Below are 13,407 nucleotides of genomic sequence, written 5' to 3' on the forward strand. Positions count from 1 at the left end.
CCAAGATACCTAAGGGGGGATTTACCTATCATCTGGGCAAGACAAAATTTCAGAATTGGATAAAACCAAAAACCAATTTTTAAAGACAAATTTTACCTGGTTCCTCCTATTAAGTGTGAATGACTTTTATTTTGCAGGTATGTACTACTTAATGGATGTGTGTGTATACACACACACACACACACACACACAAACACACACACACACATATATAATCTTGTGTAACCATCACCCAGGATAACATAGAAAATGTTTACTGCACCCCATAAACTTCTCTTGTGCCCCTTCCTAATCAATAAACACCACCTTCCTCAGGTAACCATTATTCTAACTTCTAACAACACAGATTAATTTTGCTAGTTCTTATAAAGGCATCTAAATAGATCAAAGTTAATTTAAATAAACTAAAGTCATGGCTATCTCTTGTTCACCAGCATTTGAGGACTGAGAGTACCTCCTTCTTTTCAAGAGACTATCTCTCTGAATGTGAGATTTCTACAAGGGCGAGTCAAAAATTATCCTCTCTGGCTGTAGAATTTATTTTAATTAACTTTTAGAAAAGACAAATACACCATTTTTGACATAATCTCCTTGATTTTCAATACACTTTGTCCATCTGTCAACAAACTTTCATACTCGCTCATTAAAAAATGTTTTAGGCTGAGCTGCGAGCCACGAATGCACTGCTGTCCTCACTTCTTCATCAGAAGTGAATCTTCTTCCTCATAGGGCTGCTTTCAGGGGACCAAACAGGTGAAAGTCTGATGGAGCAAGATCAGGACTATAGGGAGGATGCTTTAACACCTCAAATGAAGTAATCCACGACAGACTTGGGTTTTGAAAAGTTTGTGCAAGATGGGTGCCAAGACAACTCATGGAAGAGCATAAATGGAAGCGTTTGGATACCTGCAAACAAAATTTGGACCCATACTCGAAGGAAGGTGAAAGTTTCTTAAAGAAAATCATTACTGGTGGACGAGACATGGATTCCTCACTATAAGCCTGAGAGTAAACAGCAGTGTATGGAATGGAAACATCCTCAATCGCCGACCAAGAAAAAGTTCAAAAGGGCCAGTATTGGAACATTATGAGGAAAAAGGCTCAACAATCAACAGTGCTCATTACAGCAAGATACTTATTGAAGAGCTGAAGCCTAAACTTCGGATTAAATGCAGAGGACTGCTATCCAAGGGTGTTATGATCTTGCATGACAATGCACACCCACACACGTCTGCCCACACTGTCGACACTCTGCAAAAACTTTGTTTTGAGGTGCTAAAGCATACTCCCTACAGTCCTGATCTTGCTCCATCAGACTTTCACCTGTTTGGTCCCCTGAAAGCAGCCCTATGAGGAAGAAGATTCACTTCTGATGAAGAAGTGAGGACAGCAGTGCATTCATGGCTCACAGCTCAGCCTAAAACATTTTGTAATGAGGGAATACAGAAGCTTGTTGACAGATGGACAAAGTGTATTGAAAATCAAGGAGATTATGTCAAAAATGGTGTATTTGTCTTTTCTAAAAGTTAATTAAAATAAATTCTACAGCCAGAGGGTGGATAATTTTTGACTCATTCTTGTATTTCTTTTTGTCTAATCTCTATTAATTTTTTCTTTGAACTGGTATTTATTGTATAATTTTATGAAATCAAAATCAATGAAAAAGGAAGGACACAGGGAGGGCTGTAGATCTGGGCCCTTTGTGATTTCACAGAGTAGGGTTGTCAGATAAAATAGAGGATGCCAGTTAAATCTGAATTTTAGACAAACAATGAGTAATTTGTTAGTATAAATAAGTCCTGAATATTGTGTGATGTCGGTGCTAGAAAAAGAAGGGGACACCCCAGCTCTTCTAGAATCTGCCCTCTTGGGCCCCAGATCCCCAAGGACCCAAAAGTGATCCAGCAGCCATCCAGTTACCTGGACAGATTGATGACCATCTTCCTGAGGGAGAGTTGGTTCAGGAAGCCATCCACCAGGACTGTCAGCTGCACCCCAAGGGCCAGCATGAAGAGATTGAAGGCCACACTGCTCCAGCAGTGTCTCCGCAAAGATGTGTTGAGGAAACCCAAGCCAAAGACCGCCATGATGACAACATGCTGGAAGTCTGCCCAAGGAAGAGATGTTGAGAAGGAGGAAGAAAAGCAGATAAGGTGGAGGGTTGTGTGAAATTGGAGTTTGACAGAACGGCAACTGGAAGGGACATTAAAGATCATTGAAGAGTGCTTGGTCCCCTCTTTGAGCCTCAGTTTTCTTATCTGAATAATGGGGATAACACATACTTACCATGCAGGGTTAAGGGAAGGATTAACTAAGCTAATACAGGGACTGGCCCATAGTGAGTGTTCACTAAATGTAGCAATTATCGTTATTATTAAACACAATGTTATGGACACTTGTAGAGCGTCAGGACCAGTCCTTGCACATAGTTGAGAGTAAAGGTACTGACTCCTGCTTTTGAGAATCAGGTTCAACCTCCTGATCATGCGTGAGAGAAAATAAGGCCACAGAAGCTGGTGACTTAGCTCAGGTCATGCAGAAAAGAGGGGACAGAAGTGGGTCTAGGGGTTCACAGGCAAGAATGAAATTATCTTCGCAGAAAACAGTTCTCTCCCTTTGGCCCCTGCTGAGAGGGACCTGGTGGGCCAGCAGAAAGCACCAGAGCCACCTGGGTGACCCTCCCCTTTCCCAGCCTCAGACCCTGTGCTGGGCTTGCTGTGGCAGATAAGTGCAAAGGACTTAGCTAATGTTCCAGAGGGGAGCAGCGAAAGGAAATGGGCGGATGCTTTGAATTAATTCCAGGTCTGCAAAATGGGTAACAGTTTGGACTCTGGAACTAGATAAGCTTGGCATCATATCAGAGCTCTGGCACTTTCCAGCTGTGTGGCTTAATCTAGTTATTTAATGTCTCTGAGCTTTAATAACAGCTTACGTGTTTACCAAATGCCAACACTGTTTTAACCACTTCACGTGAACTATCTCATTTAGTTCTCACAAGCGTCCCTCAAGGTGGGTGCTTATTATCACCATTTTACAGACAAGAAAACTGAGGCACAGAGAAGTTAAGTAACTTGCTCCAGTTGGTGGAGTTGGAATGTCAACCCAGATGGTCTGCTCTGGAGCCTGTGCCTTGAGCTACCACACTATCTGCCCTCTTGTTTTTCTCATCTATTAAATGGGGAAAATAATCATACCTCCCTCGTCAGGTTCTCAGAATCAAATGGTATATGGCACATAATTGCTCAAAATAGTAAAGACTATTTTATCAACAAACACCAGCTATGTTCACACGTGTAGCAATGCCTGAGAGATATCTTGAAGGAATTTTTCCTTCCATGGCGATTGTCTCTGGGTTTAGGAGAGTTCTATTTTTTAAAAAATGTTCAGTGTTAAGAATTTCTACAACCAGCATGTGGACAGTAAGTAATTTTTTTTAAAGAAAAAAAGCCTGGGCTTTGAGGTCGGAAAGTTCCGTTTGACCCCAGCTCTATCATTCCCTATTAGGTTAAACCATATTAAATTGCCAACATTTGACCATTTTGACCTATAAAAATGGCAGTTTATATGTTTCAGCCTCTTGTCTGCGTGGCCTTGTGGGTTGTTTACTTTCCTCATTGGCTAAATAAGGGCAGTTATCCCCCCCATCCTACCCCGCCCCACCCCAGAGGGCGCCGGGACAGCCAAAGGAAGTGATGTTTTGTTCGAGAGCTTGGCACCGTGCCTGGCACATGGAGGAAGCTCAGTAAATGGTGGCTATTCACCGCCACCATCACCATCACAGCAATAAGAACTCACCAGGTCTCCACCCTTGGCTCTAATAACAACAAGGAAGCTCTCATTTCCAGAACTCTCCAAAGCCTCTTCAATCCACATGTCAATTCACTTTCATTGAAAAATACACACAGGGGGCTTCCCTGGTGGCTCAGTGCTTAAGAATCCACCTGCCAATGCGGGGGACATGGGTTTGAGCCCTGGTCCGGGAAGATCCCACATGCTGTGGAGCAATTAAGCCCATGAGCCACAACTACTGAGCCCACGTGCCACAACTACTGGAGCCCGCGCACCTAGAGCCCGTGCTCTGCAACAAGAGAAGCCACCGCAATGAGAAGCGCGCGCACCTCAGCGAAGAGTAGGCCCTACTCGCCTCAACTAGAGAAAGCCCACGTGCAGCAACGAAGACCAAACACAGCCAATAAATAAATAAATAAATTTAATTTAATTTCAAAAAAAGGAAAAAAAATACACACATCTAGGGTCTTGATGGGGTGGGTGTTGACGATCCCAGGTCAGTCTGACAACACCAGGTTACAGGAGACCCAGGCACCTCCACGGGAGCTGGGGACTCGGGGAATGGGCGAGAAGTGGACAATCAGGAGGAGTCAACTCCTTGCACCTTCTTGTCTGACATAAGGGGGGAGGGCAATGTTTCCGTCTCCTGCTTGCATCCCCTTAGGAATGGGTGTGGAGTGGGGGTGGGCAGGGCACCCCCTCCCACAAATTTCTTCAGGAGCCAAGCAGGGTACAGTGTATGTTAGGGAGTGGTGAGGCCTGCAACCAATTGGAGACTGCACACCCCGTTTTAGATATGCAAATTCAATCTTTTCTTAAACACAGCTGTTAAAAAACAAAACAAAACAAACAAAAAACCAACAAAACACCACATCCGCCATTTTGCAGCAAAGCTTTATGCAAAGGGTCCAGACTTATTGAAGAGTCCGTGAGTAGGGGGACCCTTCCATTTTCCTTGCATTCTACAGAAGAGGACCAGAGACAGCCTGTGACTTCCTTAAGGGCACACAGCATGTCAGCAGCAGAGCCAAGCTCTGGACTCCTGGTGCAGTGCCCTCCCATCAGGCTAGGCTGTCTCTTGCTCTTGTTTGCCCACACCTTGCTAAGGGACCTTAGGCAAGTCCCTTGCCCTCTTTGGGCCTCCTTTTCCCTATCTGTAACACATGGCAGTTGGACTTGATACTCCATAAGGACCTTACTGCTCTGGTGGGTGGGGAGGGGAGGGCACCAGGATTAGGGCAGACGTGTGGCTCTAAAGATAGAAAGTCAGAGGCTCTTGGTTGTGGGGCTTTATCAGCCACAGTTGCTGCGCCTGCTACCAGGTATAGGAGCTCAGGACCCTTCTCTCAAGACCCCACACTGTCCCTGAGGGTGGGGTTTTGCTTCAGCCAGGGGGATGAAATTAGGGTGGCAGTTTCCGGGAGCTGTTGACAGAGTGCATTCACCCCAAACTGGTCAGTAAATCACATTTGATTTCAGGGTCCCTCTACTCTCACCCCCTGCATCCTCCCACTTCCTCTCCCAGCCTCCCACGGCTCTGGCCCACCCCTGCTCCTCCCACATCTCACAACCCAGACCCCAACTTCAGTGCTGGGTCCCAGCTCAGGACATCCCCACCGGTGTCAGCCTCCACCTGTCAGAGCCTGCACTGTGCCCCACATCAGCCGTGGGTCTGATAAGCTAATGATGCTAAGGTGTCCAAGGGTGATAAGAAGAGGATTGCTGCAGGGGCCCCAACGCCTGGGCCCCAGAAGGGTGTTTTATATACTAAGGCAGGATTTCAGGAGAAGTTTACAAAAGTCCCATGGCTTAGAGAGAGTCTAACCTGGGAGTCCTGCAGGGCAATAATTATTATCATTGTAACAGTGGGCACATATACAGTGCGCTCCACGTACCAGGCACTCTTCCAAGTGCCTGCCAGCTTAACCTACAACAAGCCCATACAGGAGGTACTATTTATTATCCCCATTTTACAGATGGGGAAAGGGAGGCACAGAGAGATGCTGTAATTAGCCCAGGTCACACAGCAAATGGCGGTGGCAGAGCTGAATCCTGACTCTCTGGGTTTAACCACTTTACCATCCTGTCTCTCCACATATCCTTCACTCTCCATAGTGTCGAATGAAGACAGTGGGCCTCTGAGTCAGGGTCGGAGTTCAGAGCTCTACCTCTGTGTCCCTGCTTGCTAGTCTGTAACATGGTCTCAAACAATAGCACCTGCTCGGAGGTTTGCTGTGAGTACTGAGCACATTGGCTCCTTCGAATCACTTAGCCTAGCCCTGGGTGCATGGTAAGTGTTAGTAACTATTATCTCATGCCTGCCACTTGTTAGCTGTGACTTTGGGCGAGACTGTTCCCCCCTCCTTCGGCCTGGCTGCTCCTGGGAATCTCCCTCTGCGTCCCCACCCACCCTAACCGCTCCCTCTGGCCAGCAAACCCTTCAGCATCGTCAGCTCTGAAGCCAGGCCCAGCTTCTGTCCCTCAGGCCCCGCACACTGTGCTCCCCACCCCTGACTGCGACCATCCACGGAGCCCCATGCTGCCTTCCCCTCCCCCTCAGCCTCCCACCTCCCCTTCACCCCTGCAGCAGCCTGGGGCAAAAAAAGAGATTGGCCAATCAAAGGGGCAGTCAAAGCTGAGATATGGAAGGTACCAGGATTTGGGGGTATTTACATGTCCCTGGCAAAGCCCCTCTTGTCTTTTAGTAGCTCTCCTTCCTGCCTCTAAGGAGTATGGGGGCAATTGGGTGGTAGCCACAGTGCAGGGCCCAGGATGGTCCCCCAATCTGGCGGTTTTCAAGCGGGCTCTGTGTGATAGATTGTGATAGTAATGGCCCCCAGTGAATCACACCTTCCAGTATAGACCCCTCCCACCTGACTTGAGCCTTGTGATTGGCTTTGGCTACTGGGACATTAGCAAAGACGATACACGTCGAGGCTTGAAAAGCACCTGCGCATTGGGACTTGCCCTCTCTTGTTGCAGTAACTCCTTTGCTGCCATGTGAGAAGTCTGGGCTAGTCTGCTGGAACCACATGGGCTAGCTGCCGGCCAGCACCAACCGATGAATGTGCGAATGAGGTCATCTGAGGCCGTTCAGCCCCAGTCAAACCTCCAGGCTGGAGGTACATAGTGACCCGAGGTGAAACTGACAGAAGAACTGCATCACCAAGTACAGCTGAACCATGGAATCATAATCAGGAGCAAATTAGATGACTGCTGTTTTGAGCCACTAAGGTTGGGGGTGGTTTGTTATGCAGCAATAGATAACGGATACACTGGCTTCCCCCAAGCATCTCATAGGCACCTCAACTCCAAGCCCAGAATGAACATACCATTGTTCATTTATCCCACAGTCTGCCCCTCCCCTTGCATCTCTCATCTCAGGAATGGGCACCTCCATCTGCCAAATCTCACATCTGAAGCCATCCTCGACTCCTCCCTGGTTTTCACCAAGAACAGCTGATTTTATTTCCTAAATAGCTCTTGAATCTGACGCTTTGCTTCTCCTCTACTGCCCCTGCCCATTTGGCCTCATCACAGGTCATCCAGGGATCACACCCTCAGAAGATGCTCCAGCCAATCCATAGGGGCTGCTGGAAGAAGAGATATTAGCACTTCTATTTCTAGTCATTTTTACTAAAAAATAAAATTAAGAAATTAAAGTTTATTCATAATAAAAGTTAATACTATTCATCAGTCTTTGTATATTCATTCTTTCAATCCTTTCAACAACTTAATAAGTACTATCATCATGTGACAGATGTTAAAACAGAGGCAGAGGGACTTCCTAGGTGGCTCACTGGTTAAGAATCCATCTGCCAGTGCAGGGGACCCAGGTTTGAGCCCTGCTCAGGGAAGATCCCACATGCCATGGAGCAACTAAGCCCATGCACCACAACTATTGAGCCCGTGTGCCACAACTACTGAAGCCCACTTGCCTAGAACCCGTGCTCCGCAACAAGAGAAGCCACCACAATGAGGAGCCTGTGCACCACAATGAAGAGTAGCCCCTGCTTGCCGCAACTAGATAAAGCCCATGTGCAGCAACAAAGACCAAACACAGCCAATAAATGAATAAAATTAATTAAAAAAAAACAAAACAAAGAAACAAAGGAAAAAAAAAACAGAGGCAGAGAGAGGTTCAGTGATTTGCCCAAGGTGTCACAGCTAGGAAGAGGCAGAGGCAAGATGTGAATCCGTCTAGCTCCACTAGTCCTCAAACTTCCGTGTGCATCAGCGTCACTTAGAGGGCTTGGTAAAACACATTCTTGGGCCCCACCCTAGAGTTTCAGATCAGTAGGTATGGATGGGGGCCTGGGTGTTTGTAACAAGTTCCCAGCGAATGCTGAGGTACCTGGTCTGGGGACCACATTTTGAGAACCACTGAACTAGGCTCTTTGACCCCAAAGGCACTTGGTGAAGTTTGCAACTCTGCAGGCATTTGATGTTCAGATGAACCCAGGAGGCTTCTCTCACTTCCTCAGGATGTCAGATAGCTTAGTCTCCTAGCTTTGGAAGATGTCCTGAGGGAATATTGGGCCTCTGAGCAGGGGATGACGTGTTTCTCCATATTCATCATGTTGCAACTAATGACAAGGTTTTGTTTATTTTAACTTACCTCTTTCTTGTGGAAAATTTTAAGCACATACAAAAATAGAGTGAGTAGCACAGTGAACCTCATGTACCCATTTCTCAGGTTTGATGATTGTCACATGGGGTCAATCTTGTTTTTATTATTCTTCTCCACTTGTTTTCTTTCTTTCTTCTTTTGTTGTGTTAGTTTCAGGTGTACAGCAAAGTGATTCAGTTGTACAGATACATATATCCATTCTCTTTCTGATTCTTTTTCCATATAGGTTATCACAGACTATTGAGCAGAGTTCTCTGTGCTATACAGTAGGTTGTTGAGGATTATCTACTTTAAATATAGTTGTGCATATATGTTAATCCTATTCAATCTTGTTTTTATTACCCTTCACTTATTTTCTTTTTTTTAATACTCTTTGTTTTGAAAAAATTAATTTATTTATTTGGCTGTGTTGGGTCTTCATTGCTGCACGGGGGCTTTCTCTGGTTGCAGAGAGCGGGGGCTACTCTTCGTTGCATACGTGGTTTTCTCACTGCGGTGACTTCTCTTGCTGCGGAGTACAGGCTTTAGGCCCACAGGCTTCAGTAGTTGTGGCAAACAGGCTCAGTAGCTGTGGTGCACAGGCTTAGTTGCTCCGTGGCATGTGGGATCTTCTTGGACCAGGGAACGAATCTGTGTCCCCTGCTTTGGCAGGCAGATTCTTAACCACTGCACCACCAGCGAAGTCCCTGCCCTTCACTTATTTTCTTTCTTTCTCTTTTTTTTAAGGTTTATTTTATTGTTTATTTATTATTTTTGGCTGCAATGGGTCTTTGTTGCTGCACACGGGGTTTCTCTAGTTGTGGCGAGCAGAGGCTACTTCTTATCGTGGTACAACAGTTTCTCATTGCAGTTGCTTCTCTTGTTGAGGAGCACGAGCTCTAGGCATGTGGGCTTCAGTAGTTGTGGCACGTGGGCTCAGTAGTTGTGGCTCACAGGCTCTAGAGTGCAGGCTCAGTAGTTGTGGCACGCGGGCTTAGTTGCTTCGCAGCATGTGGGATCTTCCCGGACCAGGGCTCGAACCCCTGTCCCCTGAATTAGCGGGCGGATTCTTAACACTGAGCCACCAGGGAAGCCCTACCCTTCACTTATTTTCTCTCTTTCTTCTTCTTCTTCTTCTTTTTCCTTTTTGGCATGAAGCTGACCCCAGACATCATTCCATTTCAATATGCTTCTCTAACAAACAGGGCCCACTATTTGTTAAATTGTTAAAAGTATTTCTAAATAGGTTTAAAACCATCCACTATGCTACTATCACGCCTAACAAAACTAACAATAATTTCTGTATACTATATAATATTCACGTTTTATTCCAACTTCCAGATTGTCTCAAAAACGTCTTCTTTTTACAATTGGCTGGTTTCAATAACTTACTATCGTTTACATGGACGAGATTAGATTAAGTGGATTGACAGATTGCTCCCTAGTTTTAACTCAACTGACTTTCACAAAATGGACTAATGGCTCAAACGCCTCCTGTCAAAAAACACAGATTGAAGGCAAAACAATAATGGTAGCCAAGCATACAGAAACAAAAGGACAGAGTAATACTTCTCCTTGTGCAGACTCTCCGTCAGTCACATTCAGAGTTTAAACAAAAAAAAGTCAATCTAATCTTATCTGACAAGAAGTCAAGCAAGATAAGTTGAAATTATCAAGAAGACCCTGAGGAATGGATCACCATCTACTATCATTAACGGTAACAATGGACTTTGCCTTGAGAGTGACTGACACCATCATGATCAGTAATTGGAAAATATTTTATATTTCCTTTTGATGTCTTTCAAATTTTCTAATTTGTGTACACGTATAATACTGTGCAAAACGTATTCTTGTAGCGTACTTAAGTACAACATATACACATGGTGCATGCTTGAACAATGGTGTGCGCGATCAGAAACATTTGAAGCCCCCTGGTCCATGCTACGCTACAGCCGCCACACTGGCCTTCCAGCCATCATGCCGCCTCCCCATCCCCAGGCCAGCCCTGGAAGGGCTTTCTCCATAACCCAAACCCAAAGTGACCACACTCCTGCTTCCTATTAGATCAAAAGAATGAAGGGCAAACTTCTTAGTGCAATGGGTCCATGACTTCCTGCTTTGCTCTTTATTTTATTGGCTGCATTGGGTCTTCGTTGCTGCACACAGGCTTTCTCTAGTTGCTGCGAGCAGGGGCTACGCTTCACTGCAGTGCGTGGGCTTCTTCTTTGCGGTGGTTTCTCTTGTTGTGGAGCACGGCCTCTAGGCACGCAGGTTTCAGTAGCTGTGGCACTCAGGCTCAGTAGTTGTGGCACACAGGCTTCGTCGCTCCACGGCATGTGAGATCTTCCTGGACCAGGGATTGAACCCGTGTCCCCAGCATTGCCAGGTGGATTCTTAACCACCTGTGCCACCAGGGAAGTTCCCCTGCTTTGCTCTTTATGCTGCAATAGCACTGCTGTGTAAAACCCTAGCCTAATCGAGTCCAATGAGTGTACACACAATGGTTCCTGTTGTGCGACCCTCTAGTTTCACATGGTTACTCCTACTGAGCCTCCAAGGCCTGGCTGGGCAGCCACCTCCCTCCAGAGGCCTTTCCTGACATCACCATCTCCTTGCCTGGGTTGTGGGCCCTCCTCTGTGATTCTATATAAAGTGAGCATCTGAGGATACTTACATCTACGAGAGTGAGTCAAAAATTATCCTCACTCTGGCTGTAGAATTTCTACACTCACCCTCGTATGTTAGCCACACAGCCTAGGGGTAAAGAAGGGGGACCCTGGATCTAAACTGCAAAGTTGAAGTATTGGCTTCTACACCTACTGATTATATGACAAGAGACTCAACCTCACTGTGAAATGGGGATGTGAAGCATTATGGTTAAGTGCATGGAAACTCAAACCAGGCTGCCAAAGTTGATTTTTTTTCCATTAATTTAGATTTATTTATTTAGTCTATTTTATTTTATTTTTTATTTTCTAATTTTTATTTTATACTGGAGTATAGTTGATTAACAATGTTGTGTTAGTTTCAGGTGTACAGCAAAGGGATTCAGTTATACATATACGTGTATCTATTCTTTTTAAAATTCTTTTCCCATTTAGGTTATTGCAGAATACTGAGCAGAGTTCCCTGTGCTATACAGTGGGCCCTTGTTGGTTATCTATTTTAAATATAAGGCTGCCTAAGTTTAAATCTGCTGTGCTATTGCTAGCTGAACAACCTTGGGCAAATCACTCCATGACCAAGCACCTAGTTTCCTCACATGAAAAACAGAGATCGCAACACGGGGGTGAGTCAGAAATTATCCATACTCTGGCAATAGAAATTCTGGCTGTGGTACCTGTCTTGTAGGGTTACATTGAGGGTTCATTGTAAAGCATTTAGAGTAGTGCCTGGTACATAGTAAGTAATCAATAAATATCAGCTCTGATTAGCACGTGTCTGGATCCCACATGGTTTGTAACATGGGGCTGAGTGAATGAATGAATGAATGAATTGAACTGAATTATGTTGTACCAGATGAAAACGAATTAAAATAAATTGAAATGAATGAAAATTGTGCTCAGGCCTTGCTTGTCCGGCCCTGAGCACCCTCTCCGAGCTAGCCCATTAAGGAGTGTAGGGACTGCCCTCCAAGTCATCTCCTTGTCCTCTTTCCGCTGCTGAGAGCCCAGGGATGCCTTCCCTCTGCTTCCAGTTAACTAGTTAACATCACTTAGAAACAAGCAAGCTCTCAACAAGGCCCAAGTTTCAGCTTTGCCTCAGGGACTTCACTCATGGAGGCCCTTCCATTATCATGAACAACATCCTGACCCACTGATAAGGCTTGAAAACTCATCTCAACTTTAAAAAAAAGCAAAAGCCACACCACTGTGGATGTCTGTCTTGTTTAGCGTTGTTGTTGTTCTCGTCACAGTCTATGAATGTGTTTAGCTGCATGTGACAACCATCCTACTTTCCCCTTCAGCCAGAGCTTATGGCTCAGGATTTGCAGGCAGAAAGCAGACTTCCCAGCCCCTAAGTGAGAAGAAAGCTCCAAAAGGAGGATGGTACAGAAATGAGAAAAAGAAACAAAAAAAAAGGAAATAAAATCCTCCAAATCCAACAACAACATGAAATTCCTTGCTGTTAAGGAGAGAGGAGAGGGGGCGGGGGAGCAGAGAGCAAAGAACTGTGAAGACCATTTGGCAAAGGGAATTCTAGGAACACAGAAAAGGAGGCCCCTCCCTCTGCCCTGACAAATCAAGGAAGGCTTCATGGAAGAGGTGGTGGCCACACTGGTCCTAAAGAAGAGACTGCATCATTGGCTGGGTCTTTACACAACGAATGGAAGGGGATGAAGGAAGCTCTTTCCTTGGAGACTTTGTGGAGAGGAGCCCTTAGGCCCCGGAAGGACCACAGACCTCCTCTTCCCCTGCCCCTGCTATCTGCCTCTGGACCACCTCCCCTCTGGACACTCACCTTGATAGGTCCTCCTGAGCTTCTTCTGGTCACTTACGGAAGTTTCATAGGAGGTGAAAAAGAAGAAGACGACAATGAGAGTCACCTCCAGAATTAAGGCCCACAGGGGCAGCAAGACCCTCACAGACTTCTGGTACTTAGAGCCCATCTTGTGTCCGTCTCTGTGCGGCGGTTCCACCAGCACCGGGCATTACCCCTTGGCCCCACATCCACTCGGGGGAGGGATGGGGGAGACACCCACCAAAGGCCTTATCTCAGGCTGCAAGGCTGGCCCTGCCGGCCTGTCTGTGGAGTTAACACAGGAGCAGAGGGAGAGAGACGGAGGAGGAAAAAATGCATTTATTCCAACATTCATTGATTCAATCATTCATTGATTTATTCATTCAACAAGTAGTTGCTACATTCCTACTACAGGGCAGGCACTGTGCTTGGTTGAAAAGAGGGCATTCATTCACTCGACCCCCAAACATGAGAGTCCTCCTTTACCCCTTACTTCGTTTACCTTCACTATATCTTTTTTCTTTTAAGATTTTTTTTTTTTTTGATGT

At 45.8% G+C, this 13,407-nt stretch overlaps 1 protein-coding gene across 1 annotated transcript in view; it reads right to left on the bottom strand.

Annotated features, from left to right (window-relative positions):
- The window catches only part of LOC130858181 (RH-like protein), a 36,043-nt gene extending 23,036 nt beyond the window's left edge, over nt 1-13,007 (bottom strand). The window contains exons 1-2 of the mRNA XM_057744203.1: nt 12,860-13,007; nt 1,921-2,107 (exon numbers count right to left, since the gene is read on the bottom strand). Of these exons, the coding sequence (XP_057600186.1) occupies nt 1,921-2,107; nt 12,860-13,007 (335 nt within the window). The remainder of the gene's footprint in view (nt 1-1,920; nt 2,108-12,859) is intronic.
- Between the last annotated feature and the right edge of the window lie 400 nt (nt 13,008-13,407).

This window comes from Hippopotamus amphibius, chromosome 1 (assembly GCF_030028045.1).
Source record: "Hippopotamus amphibius kiboko isolate mHipAmp2 chromosome 1, mHipAmp2.hap2, whole genome shotgun sequence".
Taxonomy (NCBI): Eukaryota; Metazoa; Chordata; class Mammalia; order Artiodactyla; family Hippopotamidae; genus Hippopotamus; species Hippopotamus amphibius.